The sequence below is a fragment of the Cygnus atratus genome, chromosome 16 (assembly GCF_013377495.2).
Source record: "Cygnus atratus isolate AKBS03 ecotype Queensland, Australia chromosome 16, CAtr_DNAZoo_HiC_assembly, whole genome shotgun sequence".
NCBI classification, from domain to species: Eukaryota; Metazoa; Chordata; class Aves; order Anseriformes; family Anatidae; genus Cygnus; species Cygnus atratus.
In genome coordinates, this window is record NC_066377.1 from 15,555,890 (window position 1) to 15,579,955 (window position 24,066).

The 24,066-nt window shown below is 56.8% G+C and overlaps 1 protein-coding gene across 2 annotated transcripts; it reads left to right on the top strand.

The window, feature by feature from the left end:
• The first annotated feature begins 1,233 nt into the window (after positions 1 to 1,233).
• TP53INP2 (tumor protein p53 inducible nuclear protein 2) lies at positions 1,234 to 16,806 on the top strand. Of its 2 annotated transcripts, none has more exons than XM_035548127.2 (4): positions 1,234 to 1,394; positions 8,187 to 8,519; positions 11,517 to 11,823; positions 13,348 to 16,806. In XM_035548127.2, the coding sequence occupies exons 2-4, from the start codon at positions 8,396 to 8,398 to the stop codon at positions 13,598 to 13,600; spliced, it is 684 nt and encodes a 227-aa protein (XP_035404020.1). In that variant the 5' UTR covers positions 1,234 to 1,394; positions 8,187 to 8,395; the 3' UTR covers positions 13,601 to 16,806. The 2 variants fall into 2 exon arrangements, with proteins under 2 accessions (XP_035404020.1, XP_035404021.1); XM_035548128.2 differs by having other exon boundaries at positions 1,241 to 1,394; positions 11,694 to 11,823.
• Positions 16,807 to 24,066: the final 7,260 nt, after the last annotated feature.

The following is a 24,066-nucleotide window of genomic DNA, read 5'->3' on the forward strand; positions in this document are numbered from 1 at the left end:
CACGGGGCTGCTGGAGGGACGCCTGTGCTCAGCCCCCCCCGCTGCTGCTGACACGTTCCTGGAGGGCTTTGCAAAGATCCAGTCACGTTACCCTTTCCCAGTCTCTTGTTTCGTCGAGTTTTGGGTAGCTGGGCGCAGCATCCTGTTTTTAGTAAAGGACAGGGAAATAATGAGAGCCCCGGCTGATTTGCGTGCCAGCCGTTGGGTGTCAGCGCTGAAACAAAGCCTTACACGCTGGCTCTGCGCCTTGCCGGGAGCTTTTGGTGGTGCTCCTCAAAACCGCTTCGGTGAAGCAGAAACCGACCCGACCATCATCCTATTTTCAGCAGTCACCCGAGTGCCCGGAGTGCCACCGGTTACACACAGCCCAGCAGCGCCTGGTCCCGTGCCGCCACGTGCCGAGCCGCAGCCAAGCGGCCGCTCCCCGCGGGCAGGAAACCCGCAGGCACCTGCTGGGCGCTGCCACCGGCCCCGTGCCCGCCTGCGGCAGCGGGAACAGGCCGGGGCACGGCCAGCTCACCCCGCTGGCGGGGCGGGTGGCCCTGCCTCCCGGCTCCCGGCTGCCGCACGGCCAGGGGACGGAAGACAACCGGGTTTCCCGTGCAGCACGCTGCAGGCTGGCGCCGGGCGGTGGAGCTGGGTGCTCGCATCTTGGGGGGGGGGGGGGGGGCGGCGGGGCCGGGAACATCTCCGGTGCCGGCAGGGACGGGCAGGGGAGGCCCGCCCGGGCGGCCCTTCGGGGGACGGGACGGGACGGGAGGGTTTGTCCCGGGGTAAGCTCAAGCCTAGCAAGGTTCGTTCCGGGGCGTTTATTCGCGGCCGCTCCCGCACGGCGGCAGGGTTAGGGGGTAATTTCTACGCTCGGCTGCGGCCGGCGGGAGCCGTACCGCGGCCCCTCCGGTGAGAGCCGCACCGACACGGGCGGTGCGGTGAGGCCCCGCGGGGCTCCTCCTCGGGCAGGGACGAGCCCCCCAAGGGCCTTGGAGCCCCTCGAGCCGCGCCCGGGGCGCCGGCTGCTCGGGCTGCCCGCGGCACCGAGCTGGAAGCGCCCGGCTCGGCCCGGGGCTGCCGGGCGGACCCGGGGAGCTCCGCCGCAGCTCGGCCCGCGGGGCTCGGGCTCCGGAGCCGCCCCGCCGCTGAGCGGGGTCCCGGCGGCCGCGGGCAACCCCCGCTCCCGCCCCGCCGCCCCGGGGCCGGGACCTCCAGGCCCCGCCCCGCCCCCCGCGCGGCCCCGCCTCCCATTGGCCGGCGGGCGGGGGCGGGCGGGCCGCTTTGTGACGTCACGATCAGCTGTCGGGAGGTCCCGATTTGTGCGGGGCAGCGGCGGGCGCGGCGCAGAACCGCGCGGTGCGCGCTCCCGCCCTGCCTCCGGCCCCGACAGCGACACCGGCAAGGTGAGTGCGGGATGCGGCGGCTCTGCGGGGGGCGGGCAGCGGGGCGGCTCGCGGCCGGGCCGCCGGTGCCCGGGAGCGGTGGGGGGCGGCGGAGCGGGGCAGGTTAGGGTAGGGTAGGGCTCGGCTCGGATCGGCTCGGCTCGGTCCGACCGGCACCGGGACCCTTCCCCCCGGCGGGGCGCCGGGCCGGCTGCGGGCGGAGGGCTGTGGTTCCGCTGGGCACGGACCCGCTCGGGAGCCGGGGCGCGGCGGCTGCCGCGGGGAGCCTTTGTCCGCCCGCGGCGGGGCCGTGCCGGGCCGGGTCAGGGCAGCGCGGCGGGGCCGGGCCGGGCTGGGCCGCGCGCCCCCCCCTTTCCCCCGCTTCCCCCCCCCGCCCGTTGTTTGTTTCTGCACCGCCGCGCTCGGAGCCGGGCCGCCCGCGGCCCCCATTGGCTGCGGCGCGCTGGAAGACCGCGGTGACGTCACCTCATTTGCATATGACATTGGGACGTCACGAGTCCCCCCCCCGCTGTCCTGCCGCGACCCCGGCCCCGGGCGGGGGGGGGCGTGCGGGGGGAGCGGGGCTGCGCTGCGCTGCCCGGGGCCGTGCGGCCGCTCCGCTCCCGTGGCCCCGGCCCCGGCCCCGTGCGGGGCTCCCCGAGCGAGCCGGAGCCGTGGCAGCGGCTCCCGCGGGCTCGTGGCGCAGCGCCCTTGGCGGAGGCGGTTGGGTCAGGAGGGCGGCCCGGGGAAGGGAAAGGAAGGGAAAGGAAGGGAAGGGGGGGGCCGGTCCCGAGGCCGCCTGCCCCCGGCCGGCTGCCGTCACGCTCCCGAGGAGCTGCCCTCTGTCACCGCAGCGCGCCTTGCTCACGTCCCGGCAGCCGCACGGGGACGTTGGGGATAAAGAGGCGCTGGGGTTTCCGTGGTGGTCGCCGAGCTCAGAAGCCTGCGCAGAGGGGCGGGTGCCCCGGGTGCGCAGCGGCAGTGCCCGGTGCTGGCAGCGGGCACCAGCGAGGGCTGAGCTGTGCAGGTGCCAGGTGTGGCCACAGACTTGGCCAGCGCCTTGCTGTGACACCGAGCCACTGCAGGAACAGGCGATGGGCACCAGTGTAGGACAGCGCTTCACCTTAGTTCCTACCAGGCTTGGGCTATGCAGTGCCAAGAACTTTTTTTTTTTTTTTTTTCCCCCTCTAGAATAAATATTTCCTCTCCTTTTTTAATTCCCCAAAAAGAACACTGATATTTCTGTTCTACCTCACTGTCACCATTAGGAATCTGTTGCATCAACCCGCGCTTGTCTGGCTGGATGCAAAAGGAAAAAGTGCAGGGGAAGCTTTTCTGTCAAGAATAAACCAATATCACCTGCTCAGAGCAAGACTGGAAAAACCTGGGGTGTGAACTCTTGTCTCAGAGCTTTATAGGGTGAATTGCTCAGCAAGGCTTGCCTGGCCCCATGTGGCCCCAGGCAGGCTCAGGACAGATGCCAAGGTGAGCCCGGGGTGCCAAAGTCCACCCTTCCCATCAGCACTGGGCCTCCTGCGATGTACCAAGGGTGTGATGCTGGGACTGCTTGCCTCCCAGCGTGTGCCCCCAGGGATGTTCCATGCAGTGCATCCCAGAGAGGAAACATCTGGGTTCCTTGCATTTCCTAGGATTGCTCACAGCAAATCTAAAAATTCCTGCTGGCTCGGCTGCTGGCAGGCTTTCCAGGGCTCTGTGTGCGATGGCATTAGATGGCAGCAGATGAGGTTTGTCCTTGGGGCAGTGACCTTCCCTGCAGCAGCAGCACAGGGACCCCGCGCGGCTGGCACCGGAGTGGATGTCTTGGCACTTGCAGGGATTGCCTCAGCATGGGTGTTTTGTTGTCTCTGGAGTCTTGCTTGGTTTGGATGCTGAAATGACTTGGTTGGTGTGATCCAAGCCAAAAGGGTTGTCTCCCATTAGTAAGGAAAGTTTCATGTTAGAGTTTTTTCTCCAGGCTTTTCTTGTTGCTCTCTGCCTTCTTTTCCCCCTCCCTTTGCTGTTGCTCCATTTGAGGCAGCAGAGGAGACCCTGCTGTCAATCAGCCTCTGGCAGGATAGAGACTCATAAATGCGGCTGCTGCTAAAGCAAACGGGCAAACAGGAGCTGTGCCGCGGGTGTGACACAGGGACAGCCCTGCAGAGCCATCCTGGGCAAGCCTGTGGCAGGTCGGGTCCCTGCCCTGCCTTGGAGGGATGGGGGGCAGAGCGGGGATGCCTCACCACCCCCTCCTGGGGCGCTAAGCGGGGGCATCCCCGCTCCCTTCTCTCTGTGTCTCAGTGCTGGGTTTAGGGTTTTGGTACATGCTGTGCGGAGAGAGCAGCCTGGGAAGTGCTTGACTAGTTTAGGTAAAGTGAACTGAAAATAACATTTCCCACTTGTGCTGGAGGCACACACCTGATTCATACCTCCGCCACGATGACTGCTCAGAGTATTCTTAGCCCTGCTGAGGAAGGACCGTTTCTGCCGTTTGTCATCAGCATCCCTCCTGCTGTGGGGTATTTATGGGAAGTTTCAAGGAGCCCAGTGTTGTTTCCAGGCGGAGCAGCTGCTGGTGTTGCAGCCTGGAGCTGCCAGTCCTTGTGAGGCTGAGGCTGCCGCAGGCTCCTTGTACACCTCAGGGCTGTGCTGCCATTCCTCTCACCTATTCTTAGCTCCCGGGGTTATTCGTAGGGACGGTGACTCAGGAAGCTAATTATTGTGTAGAGTTTATTTATTTTTTTTTTGGGGGGGGGGAACAACTAAATGCATTATGATTTCCATACTCCTACTTTAATGTGTATTATTTAATACCCTCCAGCAAGTTCTAAAAGGCTGTGGCTGTTGGGCTTTCTGGGAGGGCTGGGCTGCTTGGGAAACTCCTCTGTCCCCAAGTGCATGTCCCTTGCAGGCATTCCCCACTTGCTGGCAGTAGCCTGGGATGGGGTTGGTGCACCAAGCTGGAAGCCTGGGATGGGTGCAGCTGTCCCCATGGCAGAGGACGAGGGATGTCACCACAGCACGGGTTGCTGGGACAGGGGAGCCCAGCGGTGAGGGCAGCGTCCCTCGGTGCTTGGCCAGGTGATGTCTCTGGGGTGTCCTGGGGTGGTGCGGGACACTCCCGCTGTCACAGTGCAGCTGGTCATGGCCAGCCCCGGAGCCTTTCACCACATCAGGACCCAGGAGAGCTGCCCCTCTGTGACAAGGACACGGAGCTGAGGGCTTTGGTGGATTGCAAGGAGGGTCTGGAGGGGACCAAGGACTCTGTGCTGGTCATGCTGGCCGGGAGCTGCTCCCTTTTACAGTGGAGGGGAGGTGAACAGCCTGATCCTGCCTTTTTAACACAGTGTACAAGCAGACAGTGTAACCTGAGTGTGAGGATTAAAGATCCCCAGGGCGGAGACCCTGCTTCCTGCTCAGGATGGACTCTGAGAAGTGTTGTGCTGCCCCTTGTTGAGCTAGCTGTTGGATATGGCCGTGTTCCTGCTGCGGTGCGGGCAAGGCAAGCTTGCTTCACGCCCAGGGCTGATCCTGCCCACGGAGCCCAGCCCTGGCCGTTGCTGAAGGATGCTCCTCTTGTGGAGGCCCCGAAGCTGGGGGCTGCCCCCCCAAAGCCCACTACGGAGGCCCTGGCTGCTCTCAGCAATGAGTTTGCCCAAGCGTGGGAAGGCCCCCCCCGGCAGCAGGGGGTTCTCGTGAGGCAGCTGGGGTAGCTGGTGGTGTGTGTACGCTGCCTGGGGCAGGACCCTTGAAGTGATCCATCTTTTGCTCCTGGGGGAGCTTTCCCTCTTTCCTGCTGCTCTGGCAGCTTCTTGTGAGCTCCCTCCCCTCCCTTCTGCCCGGTGCAGTGGGAGGTGGGCCCGGGTCGGTGCCAGGGCAGGATGGCCCCTGCCTTGTTGTGGGGGTGGGATCTGCCAATGGAAGTGTTATCTCAGGGTTTTTAGAAAAAGAAGCTGAATTTGGGGTGGGGTGTCAATTGAAACTAATAGTATCCACTGTGCCTTGTGCATTTAGGAAAGGGAACTTATCTATGAGCCAGGGTAAGCATCTGCGGAGCCCAGATGCTTCGGCCCCTGGATCTCCTGGTGGCAGCCGTGGTGCTTTGGGCCCGGTCTCCTGAGAGGCCTGGAGGGACGGAAGGAGGAGCATGTTTCCTGAAGTCTTTGCTGTTGTCCAGTGAAGGCAGCTCTCAGGTTTAAACAATACAAATAAAAGCCAAGACTTTCTGCTCTCTGTTATGACTGTAATTTATCCTGAGCTCAAAGCTCAGCTTTGAGCCTGCTGGAGAGGAGCTCCTTGTCCGGGGCCTCTCCCAGCCACCGGCATCCCCCTGCCGCAGCCTCTGGTCCCCAGGTTCCCTGCCGAGCTGTGGTGCACATGCCTGGGGAAAAGACGCAGGCAGCCCCCTCAAGCCAGGAACGCTTCCAGCAGACCTCAAGGCGGGTGGGGGGCAGCGCCCCTGCCTCCCCCAGGCCCCAGGAGCCACGGTCCTGGGAGCCAGCCTGGTCCTACAGAGGGGAGAGCGTGGCCATGGCCAGCAAAGGGGAGAGCCCAGCAAGCGTATCAAGCCCTTGTTCGTGGTTTTTGTTTTTTTGTTTTTTTTTTTTTTTTTCCTAATTTTTATTGGTAGGATTTAACGCTCCAGGGAAAGGGGCTGCCCCAATAGCTTTGTGGGGAGTGTGTGAGTGGATGATGCTTGAAGTGCTGTGGCTTTGCTGCGGTCAGGGTTTTGGGGGATGAGAGCTGCCATGGCTGTGCCTGCAGCCAGAGCAAATGCCTGGGATGTGCCTCAGTGCCCCAAACCCCTCCACTCAGTACTGCGGGGGGAACACTTCTAGAACAAGTAGTGGGGAATCCTTGATGACTTTATGCCAAGAGATGGCTTGAGCATGCTGTGAGCAAGGCATCCTGCCTGGACCTGGCTTGCTCAGCCACTGCCACTTCTCGGGTGCTGGCGAAGGGGTGAATTGTGGCAGTAGAGATGCAGGATGAGCCCCAGAGTCTAGGGGGATCCCATCATCCTCAAGGTTCCCTTTGTTTGTTTTTTTTTGGCCTTGTGGAGCAGGCATTAGATCTCCTGTGCATCTGCGACCAAGAAGCCAAAATGCACGGCAATCCCAGAACAAGTAAATACAAGCGTGCCAGAGCTCTGGAGCAGGAGCAAGCACCTGGACTCACTGCACATACCTGCCGTGAGCCTGACTGGTGCTGCAGGGGCCGGGTTGCACCGGCTGCGCAGTGGTACCGAGCCCCCCTCACTCCCCCCAGAGCTGCCCAGGGACTGCACTGGGTCCCTGCTCTCACTGACCAGCTTGTAGCAAACCTGGGGACCCCCGTTTACCTCTGAAGCCTAATGCACTGAGGATGTCCTGTCCCCAGACTGGCAGCTCTGCAGATCCCATGGATTCACCACCTTCCTTGTAGAGCTGCCAGCTGGGCTTTGCCCTCAGTGTGCCGAGCAGGACCACGTGCAGTTAGCCTGGTCAGGGGCTCTGCCTTTCCCCACATCCCGCCCTTGCTGGCATTTTAATGCACTTTTATGTCTCTGGACCAAATGCATTTTCTCTGCACGATTAATACTCTGTGCCTTGTGTCTGCCATCTGTGCATGGCTTTCCAAAAGCTTTGCAGACATAGATGAAACTGGAGTCCTGACCTCCCCCAAGCTGCAGTGGTAAAACTGGCACAGTTTTTCCCCAGTGGTAAAACTGGCACAGTAACGTAGCCTGGTTGGAGAAGAGCCTTGCCCACGACACCTACCCAAGGTCCTAGGTCTGCCTCTCAAAGGGACAGCTGTGGGTGCATGCGGCACATGTGAGCGAGCAGTGGCTGTGCTGGAAATGCCCCATCGCCCCTGTCAGGAAGGGGACAGGCACAAGACAGCTGTCCCTGTCCCCCTTGCACTTAGCTGGGTTTCTGCCCCACGGTGCTGGGCTGTGATCTTGGAGAACCCCGCTGGTACGGAAGCATGGTCTGGTCTTGGGGCATTGCTGAAAAGTCCCAGTGATGCCACATGTGACAGTGTCACCTACCAGAGCTGGAACTGCGTGTGGCTGCTTTACAAGAGCACCTCTGCAAGTGCACCCAGAGGAAATAACAGTGACAGCTTTCAGAATTACACCAATGTAAAAGAGGTATCAGCACAGAGTTCTCGAGCCCGAGTCCAATCAGCACACATTACTAATAGAAAGAAAAATCAAATGAAAGGCTCCCCTGCTGCTTCCCAACTTCCAGCTACAGTTTTGGTCTGTGGCCCATCCTGAACAGCTTCTTGGAGAGCAGCTTGGGGCAGGCAGGGGTGCTGACATGGCTCGCTGGCAGTGCTGGTGCCTCTGTCCTCTTGTGAGGTGTGCATTTAGCATCCTGCTAAGAGTGGATTTTAGGGCCCAACTCCTCTTGCACTGCAGCAATCGCCCTGGCTCATGCCAGGTCTTCAGACACAGCATCATCCTCACCCTGTTCTTGCCTGTCCCACGGAGATTCGTGCCACAGCCTGTGTGTGGTGATGGGGGAACTGGTGCTGGCCAGGTCCAGATTTACAGAGAGGGGAGCAGGTCCCAGCCTGACTGCAGGACAGTGCTTGGTGCTGCCCCTGGGGTGTGCGGCTGGCTGGGGAGGGGACACGGCGGTGGTGCATGCCATGTGGGGCTGGGGCAGGCCAGGGGCTGTGGGCACCCGTCCTGGCACGGCCACATGTAGCACAGTGCTAGGGGACATGGCAGGGACTGGGGCTGGAACGGCCTTCCTGCTGTCCCCTCCAGCACCACACATCCTACATGTCCAGTCTGAATGCGTTTCTCCTTGTTTTCTTTGGTAGGCCTTTGCACTGAAGCCAAGAGAAGAACCTCATAACTGCACTGCACGCCCTTTAACTCAGCTGAGACTTCGTTAGCAGCAAAGCACCCCTGCCCCAAGGAAGGACCTCCAACGCTGTCAAGCTCCGTGCCCCTCTGCCTCTCCCTGCATTGAGGCAGGCGCTCAGCAGTAGCTTTATTCCTGTTCTGCCCCATCTGACCACTTCCCACCATGTTCCAGCGTCTCACCAGTCTCTTCTTCAGCGACAGCAGCACGCCAGAGGGCCTGGAGGAGCCCAAGCCCTTTGTCTCCGAGGAGGAGGAGGAGGATGGATGGCTTATAATCGATCTTGGAGGTGAGAAAAGCAAGGTTTCACCCTCGTTTCGCATAGCTGCTGGAGGGTCTTGTCTTTCCAGCACTGGACAAGCCCTGTCAGGCAATAGCAGACCTTGCCTGGGAGCCTTCCTTTTGCTCTCTCAGGGGAGGTTCCTGCCTTGCCACCAGCAGTGGTGGCACTCTGGGCTGGTGGGTGGTGCTGCCCCCCAGCTGCTGAGCCCCCAGCACTAGAACAGGATCCTCACACAGCCCTGGGTCGGGAGGTGCCCCTGGGTTTCGGTGCAGTCCCACCTGCTGGAGGCTCGCTGGGCTGGGGACAGAGCACTGTGGCCTTGGCTGAGCCACAGGCGGGCAGGGGTGACGGGCATGTCCCCTCCACCGTGGCTGGTGCCGTGCCCGGTGCCATCAGCCACGTGGCTCAGTCGGGTGCCCGTCCCCTTGCAGCCACCTCCAGCTCCGTGCCACACTGGGGTCATCTGAGGCCACCCAGGGGAGCCAATCTCCACTCCAAAAGTTTTTGCAAGGGTTTCTCTTCCCAAAGCATTCCCAGCGCCCTTGCCAGGAGCACTCAGGAGAGGTCCACAGTTGTAACGTACCCGTGGAGCCCCTTGTCTGCTGGGGCTCCCCACTCCCAGGGACGGCTGGGACCATCCCAGGCCCTTTGACAGCAGCCAGGCAGGTCACATTCCTTGTGCCACGAGGGCTTCTCAAGCTCCATTAAGATCTTTGCGTTGCTATTGTAGGGCCTATGACTCAACCAATTGCAATGATCATTTTGTGACCTTTTGCTTGCAAATTGCACAGCGAACTTACACAAACAAGCCTGTCTGCGCTGCAGCCTTTGGGTTGCTGCTCCTTGGTGGCTTCCAGCTGCTTTTACAGCCTCTGGTGAGTCACAGAGCCCCAGCCCAGGAGACACTGGTGGTCCTGCAGGGGCTGGGGCTCGTCTCCCTCACAGGGATGCCCCTGCCACATGCGCTGAGCACAGCTGATGGGTGTCATTCATTAGGGATCGGTGCCCCATGCAGTGAGCTGGAAAGGGGACCGGAGCTCAAACATGCCTGGGGCGGGGGACAGGGACACCCTGGTGCCAGCCTGGGAGCCCTGTGGAGAGCTGGTGGAGGCAGGAGGGTGGTGTGGGCAGCCGTGGAGGAGTCCCAGTCCTCTGGGCTCCCTGGTGGCTGTCCTGGGGGTCATAGCAGTGATGCGGGAAGAGATGGGTTGCAAGGAGCTCCCTGCAGCACAGGGCATGCTGTTGCCACACATCAGGGCTAGCTGGCCTCAGTCCTATTGCCAGCAATGGCCACAGTGTGCCCAGAGCATCATGCCAGGAGGAACCACAAGTTTTCTCTAGCAGAGAAATGCTGGGCTGTGCCATGAATCCCTGGGTGAGAGCCCACAGCTGGCTTGGTGGGGATCCAGGGCTGACTTTGTTACTAAAGGCTCCTGTATTTCTGGTTGTCTTTTTTTTTTTTTTTTTTTTTTTTTTTAATCAAGCAGCCAGGCCCTTGGTGCAGACCCAGCTTTTGGAAGGATGTCTGCATGGACCTGGCACCCCACTGCTAATCCCCACAGGCACCATGGCTGCCTAAGCATTCCCCAGCCAGCAAGGGATCGATTTATTTCAGCCCTTTTTCGGAGCCCTGAGTTATGCAAAGCACTTCAAAACCTCAGCCTCTTGGCTCCAGCCCTGATCCTCCATGTTACGGTGGTGGCAGGCGAGCGCGTCGCAGCCTGGCTCTCCCCCAGCAGCCTCCAGATCCTTGCACCCCCGACAGGTCTTTGACCCGTGCATTGCAGAACGCGCCTGCCCTCCTGGGAGCGATCTGGGTACATTTCTCAGGGCTTAGAGTTCAGGCTGCAAGTCCCCCAGCAATGTGGGAACCCTGTAACAGCACTTGTGACATTAGAAGCCACCTTTGGGGTGGATGGGGACAGATAAGCACACATGGCTCCATGTCGTGGGAGCATACCTGACCCCGGGGGGAGAAGTGTTCAGGCCAGGCTCTGTCTGTCTGCAGGCTGACAAATAATCTGCAGCCTGGCATGTCAGCAGCTATTCATAGCCTCGTATCCACTGACCTGAAGAAAGATGCTCTCCTGTCTGCAAGGCTAATTGTGGCCGGCCCTAAGCCCTAGGCTGGAGGAGCTGGGACATGTTAGGTGGTAAACGCCTGCCCCATACTTCGTGCTTCATATTTTTTCTAGCCTGTTTGGGCACTGCAAGCTCACATTCACCTCTGATTTCTCCTGCACCCTCACCCAGCAGCAGAGTCAGACATGTCCATAGAGACCTGCACTGAACCCACGCTGAAGAGAATGGTTCCTCTGACCCCGGGATGAGCCTGAAGTGGGTCTGGGTTTCATGGTGAGCGCAGCACCCTGCTGGGCACAGCCGTGGCTCCCGGCATGGGAAAAGCCCTGGCCTGTGTGGCCGGAGGCCAGAGCACGTGGGGGCAGCTCGTGCTCAGCTGGCTGAAAATTGGCCCTGGTGGACTGAAGTCAAAGCCAAAGTGAAAGCTTTTGGTGAAGATTTTATTCCCAGAGAGAAAGGTCTTTTCCAGGAAAAAGGTGCGCGCCGTGTGTGTGCACGTGTGTCTGCTTGGTTCCACACGTGCACAGTGCCGTGTGTGCGCGTGTGAAGGCGCACAGTGCAGCGCAGCTGTGTGAGCACCGCAGTTCAGGTGATCTAAGAAAGCTTGCAGACAAAAGCAATGTGTCTTTCTGGCCAAATTTCCTTCTCTGCTTCAAGAAGGAAAAAAATTTCCACCGTAAACCCCAGTGGTTGGTAAATCCACCCAGACTGAAACCGTCAACTTGTGCGCTGGGTCAGCGCGAGGGGCATGGCTGGCCTGCCAAGACTCCCCTGGACCTGCGGCAGCGGTGGCGATGCCGTGGGGTGCCTCTCGCACTAATGATGCCCCTTTCTCTCCCCCCCCCCCCCCCCCCCACTGTACATGGTGTGTGTGTGTCCCCGCTGCACCCCGCATGGCTCCGCACCCCGCTCGCTCCCCAGGCGGTGCCGCCCACCCCGGCACACAGCGGCGGGCCGGGGCCTGCGGGTGCTCGGTGAGGCCCTGCCTGGTGCCGCCACCTGCCCCGGCCCACGCCCGCAGCCCCGTGCCTGCCCTGCCCGGCCCCTGCTTGATGGACGAGAGTTGGTTTGTCACCCCTCCCCCATGTTTTACTGCAGAGGAGCCCGGCCCCGATGGCGTGGGCAGCAGCCCCATGGAGGACCTGCTCATCGAGCACCCCAGCATGTCTGTCTATGTCACCAGCACCCTCGAGCTGGACGTGGAGGAGCCGCAGGACTCCACTGCTGGGTGAGTGCGGGGCCAAGGACTAGGGCGGCCGCGCATGCCCCGCAGCATTTCACCCGTGCTGCCCAGGGGACCCAGGCGTGGCGGTTTTAAACTGGAGGGTGGATTGAGGTTGGTTATTAGGAAGAAACTTTTCTCGCTGAGGCACTGGTGCAGGTTGCCCAGAGAAGCTGTGGATGCCCCATTGCTGAAGGTATTCAAGGTCAGGTTGTATGAGGCTTTGAGCAACCTGATCTGGTGAAAGATGTCCCTGCCCACAGCAGGGCTTGGTCTGGGTGATCTCTGAAGGTCACTTCCAACCCAAACCATCCTGTGATTCTGTGACGTCAGTGTCCCCATGTCCCACCTGGCAGGGTGTCCCAGCCAGCACTGTGCAAGGACAGCAGCCTCTGTGCCCCAAAATACTTTGGAAGAGTGACCTTGATGTGTACTGGGTCCACATTAAGACAGCTGTGGGTGTGGGACCAGCCATGTGAAGCCCTTGCTGTGTGGTTACTGCTGGCACGGACAGCAGTGGCCTCTTCCTCATCCTTTCCTGGCACATGGCTGTCCTCTGAGGATGCTGCGTGTTACCCCACCACCAGTCTGGGGGAGTCTCCTGGACTGAGTTTAAACACGGAAGCTTGCATGTACATGGCACAAGCAAAGCAGCCCCACCAGAAGAGGGTGGCCCCCGGGCACTGGTGCCCCTGAGTCCCTGGTTTCCCCACACGGGGGGGTGCTGCAGACCCCTGCCCCCAGCTCTCCTTCCTGGCTCTCTGCTGGCCTGGGCTGTGAGACCTTTCTCCCTGCCCCACAATCCAGTGTAACAGGGGTGTTAAACAGAGATGCCCCGGCCTGCCACCTAACAGATGCAAGCAAAATCTGACCCCACTGCCATCTCTTTTCCCAGCCACCCCCCTCCTCCTTCCCCCCGCCCCTTCCTGGGGCCGCAGCCTCTCTGCAGCGTGCGGAGCTCTGCCTTCTCCCCACAGCACCCAGGAAAGCCCTGACCCACCGGTGAGTCCCGGTACCACCATGCTGTGGGTCGCTGCTACCCCTGCACCGGCCCTCCAGCACCTCCCCTGTGAGCCCCCCAATGGGGCAGGGAAGCGTCCCCTGGCATTGCAGCATGCTTATTTACACGGCCTCACAAGGCAGAATTTGGGGTGATCCTTTGTTTGGCCAGGGCACATGATCCCTCTTGGACCTTTCCCTTTGCAAAGTTGTCCTGAGGGTCTCAGTGCCATCTCGAGAGCTTAAGAGAAACCTTAGTGCTGGAGGGTGAAGAAAGGGGCCAAAGAGAGCTGGGAATAGGCAAGGGAATAAATCTGGTTAGGAGCGGGATGGACACGAGGGGGCTGTGGGCTGTGCTTGGCTCCTGCCCACCAGGTTTGAGGGTGCTGGTGGCAATACGGCCACCACGGGGCTGCAGGCAGATCTTGCAGGCGGGTGGGTAAGGGTGGGCTGCTGGTGCGTGGGTGCGATGGCCACGTGGCTGGGGGGGACCAAGCACCACTGGCCACTGACAGTCCCGTCTCTCTGCAGGGAGGTGCCAGAGCCCCGGCTGGAGCGGCACATGCCGCACCACAGCACGTCCCTGTCAGTGAAGGCTGCCATCCTGGAGAAGGTCAGCCAGGCACGGCGGGTGCAGCGGGCCAAGCAGCTGGCAGAAAAGCCATGGCTCAGCCAGAAGGCGCTGCAGCGGCAGGACCGGGCCCGACAGCGCCCGGCCCGCCGGGCCCGACAGCATGTGGGGAGCTTCCTCCACCAGCCCTGCCAGCGCCACTGCAACTACTGACCTTGCCAGCGGCCGCCCCGCCGCCACGGCACCTCCCGGCGGGGCTCGGCCTCCCTTCGACACCAGCCCCAGTGCCGCCACTCCGCCTCCCCGCACCCCTCACGTCTCCAGGCCCACGCTGGCATTGCCTCACGCAGCACGGGCCGGGAGAGTGGTGCCGTCCTCTGCCCCGTGCCCGTCCGTCCACCAGCGTCTGCGTGGGGCAGTGGTGCCCCCTGTGAAATCACCCCGTTCCAAAATTCATGGAGAAGCCTGTTCTTTTGTGTCCTGAAGAGCCTGTGACATCAGTGCCTTTCTTTATGACATCATACTCCTCCATGTAAACAGACTGTGATGTCACAAGCGGATACCAAGTGGAAGTGCAAAGAGGAACAAAGCAACGAGGTTTGGTATTTTTAGGAAAATATCATCAATGACACTAAATAATGCTTCCTCCCCCACACCTCCACTGCTCCTGGTGTCTCAGACCAGAGCAGAGATGGGACCCTGCTATCGCCGCACGCTGGTGACATTGCTGCTAGGGCCTGATCTTGTCCCTTCTCAGCGTGGCCCCCACGGCACAGCACTGCCCTGCTCCAGCCCCAGGCCTGGCAGTGCCTGTGATGCTCTCAGCAGGTGGCCTTGGTGGCTCCAGCACAGGTAAAACCAGCAAACCCCATCCCAGCCGAAATTTCTTAATTGTACTTTTACCACAATAATACAAAAACCCCACTGCCATTCCCACAAGAAAGCCAGGCAGGTCTCGGTGTTTTGTGTTTTTAAAGACAACATTACAAGAAATCTCAGGAAACAAAGCACTGACCCAGGAGCTGTTTGAGCACCACTGAGGAGAGCATGGTCTGCAGGGAAGTGGCATCAGCGTGGGGATGTTGGTGGGGTCACCACAACCTTCAGCAAGTGTTGGTCCCACCAAGCTGCTGGCCACGAGCAAGCCTCAAGGTTGTGTGCTCCTCCTGGAGCCACTCACCTGCGCTGGCTGTACCCACATAACACATTTAGATGTACATATGGACATGTACATGTCTGTATGTTTATATGCACTTGGATGAGGCACTGTTTGAGCCAAGGAACATTGACTGCCCTGCATCACTCTCTGGAAGACAGCAGAGAAGGGGACTCGCACAGCCTCCCTGAGGTGGTGGAAGCACATTGGAGCTAGTGGTGAGAGGATGTGAAATGAGAGCAGCGAGGAGGTCGGGTGTGAGCAAGAGGCCAGGGGAAAAGGCTGAACTGAGGGCGAGGATGGAAACAGAGCGGCTGTGACGCGCGAGCTCATGCGGAGCTGGTACCGTGGTCCTGGCTGCGGTGGGAGGAAGACCAGGGCTGGCACTGCCACTGGACTGCAGTCACGCAGGGAACTCCCCATCTGGCCCCACCAACAATCGCATATTTCACACGACGGGCCAAATTCAGTCATGGGCAATGCTGATTTTTAATGCTGCTGCACCCAGGCTGCTCCAGGGAGCAAGCACCCCACTGGAGAGTCTGCCCTTCAGCATTGTTAACACCCATAACATCAGTGTCTGAACTGGTTTTAAGTCACTGTGGTAGGTCCAACCTTGGACTGTTGATTTTTTATTTTTATTTTTTTTTTCTAATGAGAGGAAAAAAACACCCACAAGCCCTTCTGTAACTACCAGCCTCCTGGATCTGTGACTGAGAAACCTGGACCTCATGGGAAGTGGCTGATACTGTTTGCCTGCAGAGTGTATCTTTAGCTCTGATGACACAGCATTCCCAAAAGCACAGAAAGAATGAAAATTTATTTCAAATATCTATTTTAAGCCACACGTCAGAGCCTCTCAGTTTCAATTCTTCCAGGCCAGTTTCTTGTTCAAGCCCTGCTGGGATGGTGCAGAGGCCTGCAACGCTCATCACATGCGCATGGCACAAGCTGCCATGCTGCCGAAAAAAGGTGCAGGCAGCGACAGCGGCCGACAAGCCCTGTGCCAGGCACAACGCTGGCCATATCCTGCACCTGCAGCCAGTACCTGCTCCGGGACTGGCGCCTGCACCACAGTCCCATTTCTAACAGAAACCCCCATTTCAAATTCTGCTTTCTAATTACAATAAAAGGCACAGTAAAAGCTTCCCAGGCAGAAAACGGGCTGTTCTGTTCCACTGCTTTTTCAGCCTTTCTGATAAATCCGGAGGTAGCAGAGCTTATCTTCACAGCCGAGATGAACGAGCTGGGGAGCCCGGTGCTCCCTCGGGCCTTCCTCATCCCCCTGCCTCTCACTGGGCACCGTTGCAGCAGAGCCGTGAGGCTGCGCTGAGCACACCATCGCCTGGCAGACAGGATGCGCGATTTCATTTCTCCGCCAGCGACTGATGACTCCTTGACTCCAGGGGAAAGTTTACATCCTTTGGCTTCCTTGGCTTCACGTTAAATGCCTTCTTATTTCTAAAGGGATCCCTGAGATAAACTGGGAGCATTGCAAACAAATGCTGCCATAAGTGCTGCTGAAGGCAAAAGGGGATGTTCTGAGCACTCGGGTGCCTCTGCCCAGAAGGTTCAGAGTGGCAAAGGAGGGCTGGGGCTGAATCCTGGAGCCGCACCCCTCGTCTCACTCTTTCCCACGGCTCTGCATTGTGTCCTCTGTGGCCACCGGGCTGTTCCCTGCCCAGGCAATGCCTTCAAAGGAAGAATTTTCTCTCTAGCCCAAGTGTACATCAAGAAGTGGACAACCGTAGCAATTTCTGCCTCCCAGCTCATATTCACCTGCTGCAAGTTCTGCACTTCTGAGATGCTGCTGCAGAGAGCTCCTGAAACCAGGGTTGGCTGCGACACCTTTGCCCCTTCCTCAGCTGAGAGGCGCAAATGTGCTGGGGCCACCACCCCGGGTGGTGACTCACCCCAGGTGCTCGCAAGCATTGCTCCAGTAAGAGAGCCCCGTGCCGACACCATCCCTGGCCTCCTGCTCGTGCAGCCCCTGGCAAAGCCCCCACTGGCTCAGCAGTGCCGGCTGTGCCCTGTTAGTGCCCATCATCTGTTTCAAATAGCTAATGCTGTTACTATGTCCCATTTTGGGGAAGCGACTGCAAAATATTTTGGTTTCCTTTCATCTTTCTGTGCCAGTCTGAGACATCTTTCATCATGCTACTCCCAGCCAACACTGGAAAAAAAAAAGCAGAACTATTATCACACTTGATATCAAGAGTATCTTTATAAAGGGTTAATAAATTATTAATACTGTTTTAATGAAGAGGTTAATCCAGATTTGTAGCATCCCACAGGTCAATGAAGTGCATTTACTGTGGTGAATAGGCTCCTGTGGTCCCCCCGTCTGTTGTTTGCACACGTATTAATATTTACTAATCATGTATTAACCCCATACAAAGTGAGTACTGATGTACCTATCACACATTGTGACCGACACTTCTTATGCTGTGGCAGAGACATGTTTGAACTGTGCTTTGCAGAAGCCCTGCAATGCTTCTGATCTGTACAGTGGTGATCACTACAGCTGGCCTGATACCAAATCTCCTGGCCTAGTATTGTAAGATCAAGGAAAACCCTTTACACTGAGATTATGAGTCTCCTCAAATCTTAAAACAAATGAAAGGTGCTTAAAAAAAATAACTTTTTTTGCTTGTGCACATGTGTACATGTGTAAATATTTTAAAACACAGTGTGGATGTTTGGTAGGTTGTTTTGGGGTTTGGGGTTTTTAGTTTTTTTGCATCCAGTATTTTCAATTTGTGACTAGCTGTGCAATGCTCCCAATGGGAAGTTGAAGCAAACATGCTGAGGGCTGGCAGGAAGGCATTGGGCTGTGTCCTGCTTACGCAGCAAGGACGAGCTCTTGGTTTCTTTTTGTTTGTTACTTGTGTAGGAGGAAACTACAGCGTGGACTCAGGGACAAACAAATTGGCTGGGGTCTTTAAAAGTGTGTTTTTTCTGGACTCCTCTGTTCAGATGTGGTGTTTGTTTCTGCCTGTGAGGCCGTTGGTTACTCATCTGCGTGGTCCTGACAGAGCATGTTGAAGCTGTGAGGATGCGTGCCGTGGCCCCGGTGGAGGGGGGAGATTCGGCCAGCTGCCACCCACTGAAGACTGAGCGGCCCAGGCGGAGGAGCTGCAGCCACTTCCTCGTGGTGCAAGCATCCCTGAGCATCATCCCCAATTCCCTTGTGCATGTCCCCACAATTCAAATTGTACTGCTAGGATGTAGCTAGTCCCTCCTTAGGCGTTTTGGCTGTAAGTAACCAGGTGTGACTTTAAGCAGTGTGTAAGAGCCCCCCGGGATTTGGAAGTCAAGCAGCACTGTGCTTTCTGAATCGGTCCCAGCTTGCCTGGCTCCCACTGGTCACTGGGATGAGGCAGCTGGAGTGGGTGAGGCAGCGGGGCAGACAGAGGAATGCTGGTGCAGGGGACGGGCAGGACTGCATTTCTTGTTTCACCCTGGAAGCAAGTGGCAAGGCTGCCAGAAATGCCAGAAGAGCAGGGGCAGTCCCCTGGAGAAGTGCCACCGCTTGATATGAAAGTCGGGTTGCAGCAGGATGCATCCGAACCCGTGTGCCCCCCCGGCAGTGCTGGGGCAGCCCAGCTTCCCGACCCTGCGCTGGCAGCCCAGCAGCTCTGGCATCACACAAGCAGGGTGCCTCACCGGCAGCTTGCGGCAGCTGTGACAAAGTCCCGCTACTGAATTTTGGCTCTCGCCAGCACTGGAAGGCTGTGAGGTGGCGGGGCAGAAGGCCCCGGTCACCTGGCATGCTGAAGCGCGCGCCCACAAATACGCTTTTCAAAAAACTGTTGTGAAAGCTCGGTCTGGGAAGAAAACAATTCTTTCCATGAGAGCCAGCTTTTCTTTTCTGTAATGGAAAATGTTAAACACTTAGCTCATCCCAAAGATCACCACCATGGGAATATTCACTTTACCTCTAGGCACATTTCTAATGAATACATAATTTTTACCTTTACATCTCACCGATATCACTTCCATTCAGCCCCACTGGGCAGGAAGAGTCACAGATGTCCTGTCATCAGAGCAAAAAAAATGAAGAAAAAAATACTCCAATGAGATTTCACACTCCAATCACACAGCTTTGCAATTGCTCCCATGGAGGCTAAACATCAATTCCGCTGCCCTGCATAAAGTGGAAATTAGGTTTTGAAAAATTATTGAATTATTGAGTTATTGAAAAACAAGTCCCAAAGATTAAACTATTTAACAGCTAGAAAGTGAATACAGTAAGAAGTGGCAGGAGACCCCAGTGGAGGTGGCTGAAGAATGTGGTGCTCAGCCTTCCACCTGCTGCACCCCAGGCAGCTTGGGGACGATGGCGGCACCTGAGCCTCCCCCAGACACCCGGATTTACAGCAAGAGGCCAGCACCCTTGTGTGGCCGGGGCCACTGTGCGCCTCTCATCACTAGCCTGGCGAATGCAACCCTGCCACTGTTTCCACGGACAGCACAGATGTACCTTAATTTTAGCACTCAGAAGCAGCTACTGGCAGTGGGAGGGAGATGCTGCCTCCTAGACCTCATCACCTGGAGCCCCCCCAGGCCTCCTCTTCCCTCTCTGCTGCCCCCAGAGACCTGCACCCAGAGCCATCTGGGACACCCAAGGGCCTTAGCTGGGGCTGATCGACCCACAGCTTGTGTTCTGGGGAAAGCTTTCCTCCTCCACCCGCTCCTCTCAGATCTGTTCAGTACTGTTCAGAATCATGAATAATTCCCTGGTGTCTTCAAGGGCTCAGTCCTTGTGCCCTCAATGTGACCGCGGAGGCTGTGACGGGTCGCCTGACTGGTGCAGTGGAAGTGCTCCCAGCCGCCCAGCGCCCCGGCCCTGGTGGTCGGACTCAGCTTGTGTGCGGCATCTTCCATGGCCTGGAGCCTCGTGCCATTTGTCCGCGCACCAGCAAACAGCTTTTCCGCCTGTGAGAAGAGATCTGTGCCATTAATGACAGCTACTCCTCTTTCTTTAAAATATGAAGATGAAAAAGGCGAGCAGCTCCATTTAATAACAAAGTTGTCCCTTGATGATAGTCCTTTCATTCTTTCTCGCAGGGAGGCAATGTGCGGGGTACCCACTCTACTCTTTCATGTTAACACCCACCGGGCTGCACTAGGGGTGCTGCTCTCCCAGCCCTGTGCCCAGAGTGACCAAAATGCTCTTTTAGGGGGGATTTGCCATGCACCCCCTTCCAGCCACAGCACGTGAACTTGGAGCATAGCAACACCAATGTGACGCTTCGGCTCCATGGCAGCTAAGGGCAGAACTCCTGCTGCCCCCCTCCCCCACCTTTGTAATTCATCACCTCTGGGGGGGGCAAGAAGATTTTATTCCTTGCAAACGGAGAGGGAAACCAGCACAGCAAATTCCAGGCCCAGTGTTTCTCTGCTCTTTCACGTTCACCCACTTGTCCTTGTCAGGGAAGCTGGAAGCAGCTATGCCCACTTTGCTAAAGCTCATCTTCAGCTCTGTTTCATCACAGTTATGCTTTGGGAAATCTAGGGATGGGAGAACAGCACAAGGCGTAATGGTAAAATAGTAATAGTCTTTTATCTTGTATCATAAATGTATCCGTATGGAGCAGTTAAGTATTGCAATATTTTATTTATCTGTATCAACCCTACAACTAGGTATTTTGCTTGTAAAGCTCATCTACACACATTGTACATCTCCATGCTGTATGACTGTATATGTGCCTTTCACCCTTTTTCATGGTATGCCATCTTTTTTTTTAAACAACTGCAGAACTTGAATAAATTTGTGAACTATAGTTAAAAGTCCTATGCAAGAGATGACTGGGAATTACATTTTCAATATTTCTGCATTTCTATGTTGTTTTAAAAGTAGATGCTGGGATTTTCAGAGAAGCCTAACAGAATTAATGCCCTAAAAAGCCCACCATTTCAGCTGCTAAATCTCTTAGGCAGTTTTGAAAAGCTCAGCCCCCAGCCCAGTTCCTCACCGGTTTGTGCACGGAGGCTGAGCAGCAGTGGCTGAACAGCCACCAGCGCTTCGCCAGGACAGGCGGCATGTTCAACATCCAGCTTTTCCTTCCAAAGGCTCGTCTGAAGTGAAAGTGCTATTTGGGCTAAAAGGTCACCTTAAGCCTTCCCTCAAATGCACTGGAGTACGTCTGCTGGCTCTGCTCCCTGCCCAGCCCCGTGGCTGGCAGGGCCCGTGCCGGCCTGGTCGGGGTACACGCGTTGTAGGGAAGCCAGGTGCCCACGCGCTCCAGCAGACGAACACACAGCTGTGTCCTGCCCAAGGGTGGTCGGGCTCTGTTGAATGCCTTACAACAGTGGGACAACCTTGACAATGTGATTTTGAGAAGGGAAAAAAAGCCCCACATTTTCTACATCACTTATGCTGTAGAACTGAAAACTAGTTCGAAACTCAAAGCTAACAAAATGCGTCCTTTTTTGTGTGTTACGTGTTAAATCGATGTAAGCAAGGTTACTAGAGAAAGGGTGTTTACTTCTTGTAGGACATTGTTTAAACATTTGCCATGTGTCAACAGACTGAAGGACATGACTGCCTGGAATATGTTGCGTAGCGTGCCTGTGTGTGTGTAACCTGGTTTTGGTTGTTAGATTGTAATGCTGTCTTTTGACTGAAAAAAAAATCTAATATAAAGAAAAAAACACAAGAAATAAAAAAAAATATATTTAAAGTCTATTTTATGTGTATTGCTCTGAAGCCTGAAAGAAAACTTGTTTACAAACTGTTTGCAAGATGCAGAAAGTTTTTGCTTTCAAAATAAGCTTCTATAAGTCAATACCATAACTATTGGAGACAAGTCAATAGAATAAAACCCCCTTGGAGATAAGGACGCACAGGGGAGAGGATGGTACAGGCTGAGTCATTTGAGAACATTTTTTTCCTCATTAACAAACCCTAAAACTTGGTAGATGAGTGCAAAGGCTAAAGCAGGTGGTAGCTGCCTGAAAAAAAGCGAGTCCTGCATCAGCTGGTTCTGCAAGACCACTTCTTTGAGCTAACATTTGCCAGCGTTGGTGCCCAACCATCCCTACAGCATCAGCTGTTCCTTCAAACAAAAATACACAACAGCCTCATGTACTTATGCCACCCTCCCGAAAACTGAGAGGCAGAGACATTCCTCTAAGACAAGTAAGGGCGTGGAGTGTTTGACAGATGAGAGGCTGAGAGCTTGCTCAGCCTGGAGAAGGCTACGGAGGGGTCTCATCAATGTATAAATACCCGACGGGAGGAGTAGTGGAGATAGAACCAGACTCTTCTCAGCACAGTGACAAGATGGGAAGCACAAATGGAAATTAAAAAATAAAATTCACTTAAACATGAAAAAAGCTTTTTTTACTGTGCAGGTGGTTGACCACAGGAGCAGGTTGCCCAGAGGCTGTGGTCTCCATCCATCATCCGATGGGTGAGCAATTGGCTGACTGGCAGAGCTCAAAGGGTTGTGGTAAATGAGGACACATCTGGCTGGCGGATGGTCACCAGTGGGGTCCCCCAAGCCTCCATTTTAGGGCCAGTCCTCTTCAGTGTCTTTATAAACGATTCAGATGCAGGACTAGAAGGTGTTTTGAGCAAATTTGCCAACGACACCGAACTTGGAGGAGTTGTAGACTCGGCTGAGGGTGGAAAGGCCTTGCAGAGAGATCTGGACAGATTGGAGAGCTGGGCGATCACCAACCGCACGAGGTTTAACAAAAGCAGGTGCCGGGTCCTGCACCTGGGACGGGGCAACCCTGGCTATACGTACAGACTGGGCAACGAGACGCTGGAGAGCAGCCCCGCAGAGAGGGATCTGGGGGTTGTGGTTGACAGCAAGTTGAATATGAGCCAGCAGTGTGCCCTGGCAGCCAGGAGGGCCAACCGTATCCTGGGGTGCATCAAGCACGGCATTGCTAGCTGGTCGAGGGAAGTGATTGTCCCACTCTGCTCTGTGCTGGTGCGGCCTCACCTCGAGTACTGTGTGCAGCGCTGGGCACCACAGTACAAAAAGGATGTAAAACTGTTGGAGAGTGTCCAGAGGAGGGCGACGAAGATGGTGAAGGGCCTAGAGGGGAAGACGTATGAGGAGCGGCTGAGGTCACTTGGCCTGTTCAGCCTGGAGAAGAGGAGGCTGAGGGGAGACCTCATCGTGGTCTACAGCTTCCTCACGAGGGGGAGTGGAGGGGCAGGCACTGATCTCTTCTCTTTAGTCACCAGTGATAGGACCCGCAGGAATGGTGTCAAGCTGAGGCAGGGGAGGTTTAGGCTACACATCAGGAAGAGGTTCTTCACCGAGAGGGTGGTCGCCCACTGGAACAAGCTCCCCAGGGAAGGAGTCCCTGCACCAAGCCTGTCTGAATTTAAGAAGCGTTTGGACACTGCACTTAAGTCACATGGTCTAAAATTTTGGGTAGACCTGTGTGGTGCCAGGAGTTGGACTCGATGATCCTTATGGGTCCCTTCCAACTTGGGATATTCTATGATTCTATGATACATGCGTGGACACAGTTGTGAGCAACCTGCAGCGGCTGTGGTGTGGTGGGGCTGTGCTCACCCAACCCGGCAGCTCAGCAGGGTGCCGGACCCCAGCAGAGCGAGGCTGAGGGATGCTCTGGGGGCTGCGGACCGGCAGCCACCTGCAGCTCCCACCCCCTTTGCCGGGAGAAGCACTGCAAGGAATTGTTCGGTTAGGTAGCCGGGATGGAACACGGGTAAAAGAGAGCTTTGATAAACCTCCTTCTGGGAAAATCAAAGTTAGCAGCAGGAAACAAGGCAGAGCAGTTCTGGCTGGAGAGACATCAGGAGGTCTTCAGTCCAGCCTCCTGCTCACAGCAGGTTAGGCACCAAATTCAGACCCTCTTGTACAAGGCTTTAATTCTTGAAAATCCCCAGAGACCCCACCGACTCTCAATCTCCTCTTTGGCCCAGTGTTCCCAGACCTTGGCCATCTTGGCCCGCTACTCAGCCCCCTTCAGGTTATCAATAATATTCTTGCATGTGGGGGTGGAAATTGGGTGGTAATACCCCACATCTGGTCTAACAAGTGCCAAGGAAAGGGGCAGTGGCTACACTTCCATTAAGAGCATCAGCTTAAGCCTCCTTGCTGCCCAGGGACAGGGCTCCTCCTGCAGAGCTGCTCCCCAGCCAGCCACTGACAAGTTGTCCAGGAAAGGGACACCAATAAAAAACTGAAGCATGCCCTGACCAGGCACCAGCAAAAGGGGTCCCTGGTTCCTTCCCAGGTGCAGGATCTTACATCCACCCTTTCCCAAGGGTCCTGCCAGCCCCTTGCTTTGGCCTGCCCATGTCTCTGTAGATCGTGACCCTGCCCCCAGCTTCCCCCGGCATGCTGCTTTCTGTAATCCTGAGCACATCCCTCTCTTCCTGAGCATACTGATAAAAAAAAAAAAAAAAAAAAAAGGATATTAAAAGAAGCCTTTCCACCTTGCAGGCAGACCAGACTACAGTGCTGCACTAAGCACAAGTGCAGCTAAGCTTGAATGCAGGATCTCACGTTCTGCACGTGTAGCACAA

Bases quoted from the DNA above. Each gene is read 5' to 3' on its own strand.
- TP53INP2 (XM_035548127.2), top strand. From the start codon at position 8,396: ATGTTCCAGCGTCTCACCAGTCTCTTCTTCAGCGACAGCAGCACGCCA. The intron at 8,520-11,516 runs GTGAGAAAAGCA...CTCGCTCCCCAG, and splicing joins GCTTATAATCGATCTTGGAG to GCGGTGCCGCCCACCCCGGC. The intron at 11,824-13,347 runs GTGAGTGCGGGG...GTCTCTCTGCAG, and splicing joins CCGCAGGACTCCACTGCTGG to GGAGGTGCCAGAGCCCCGGC.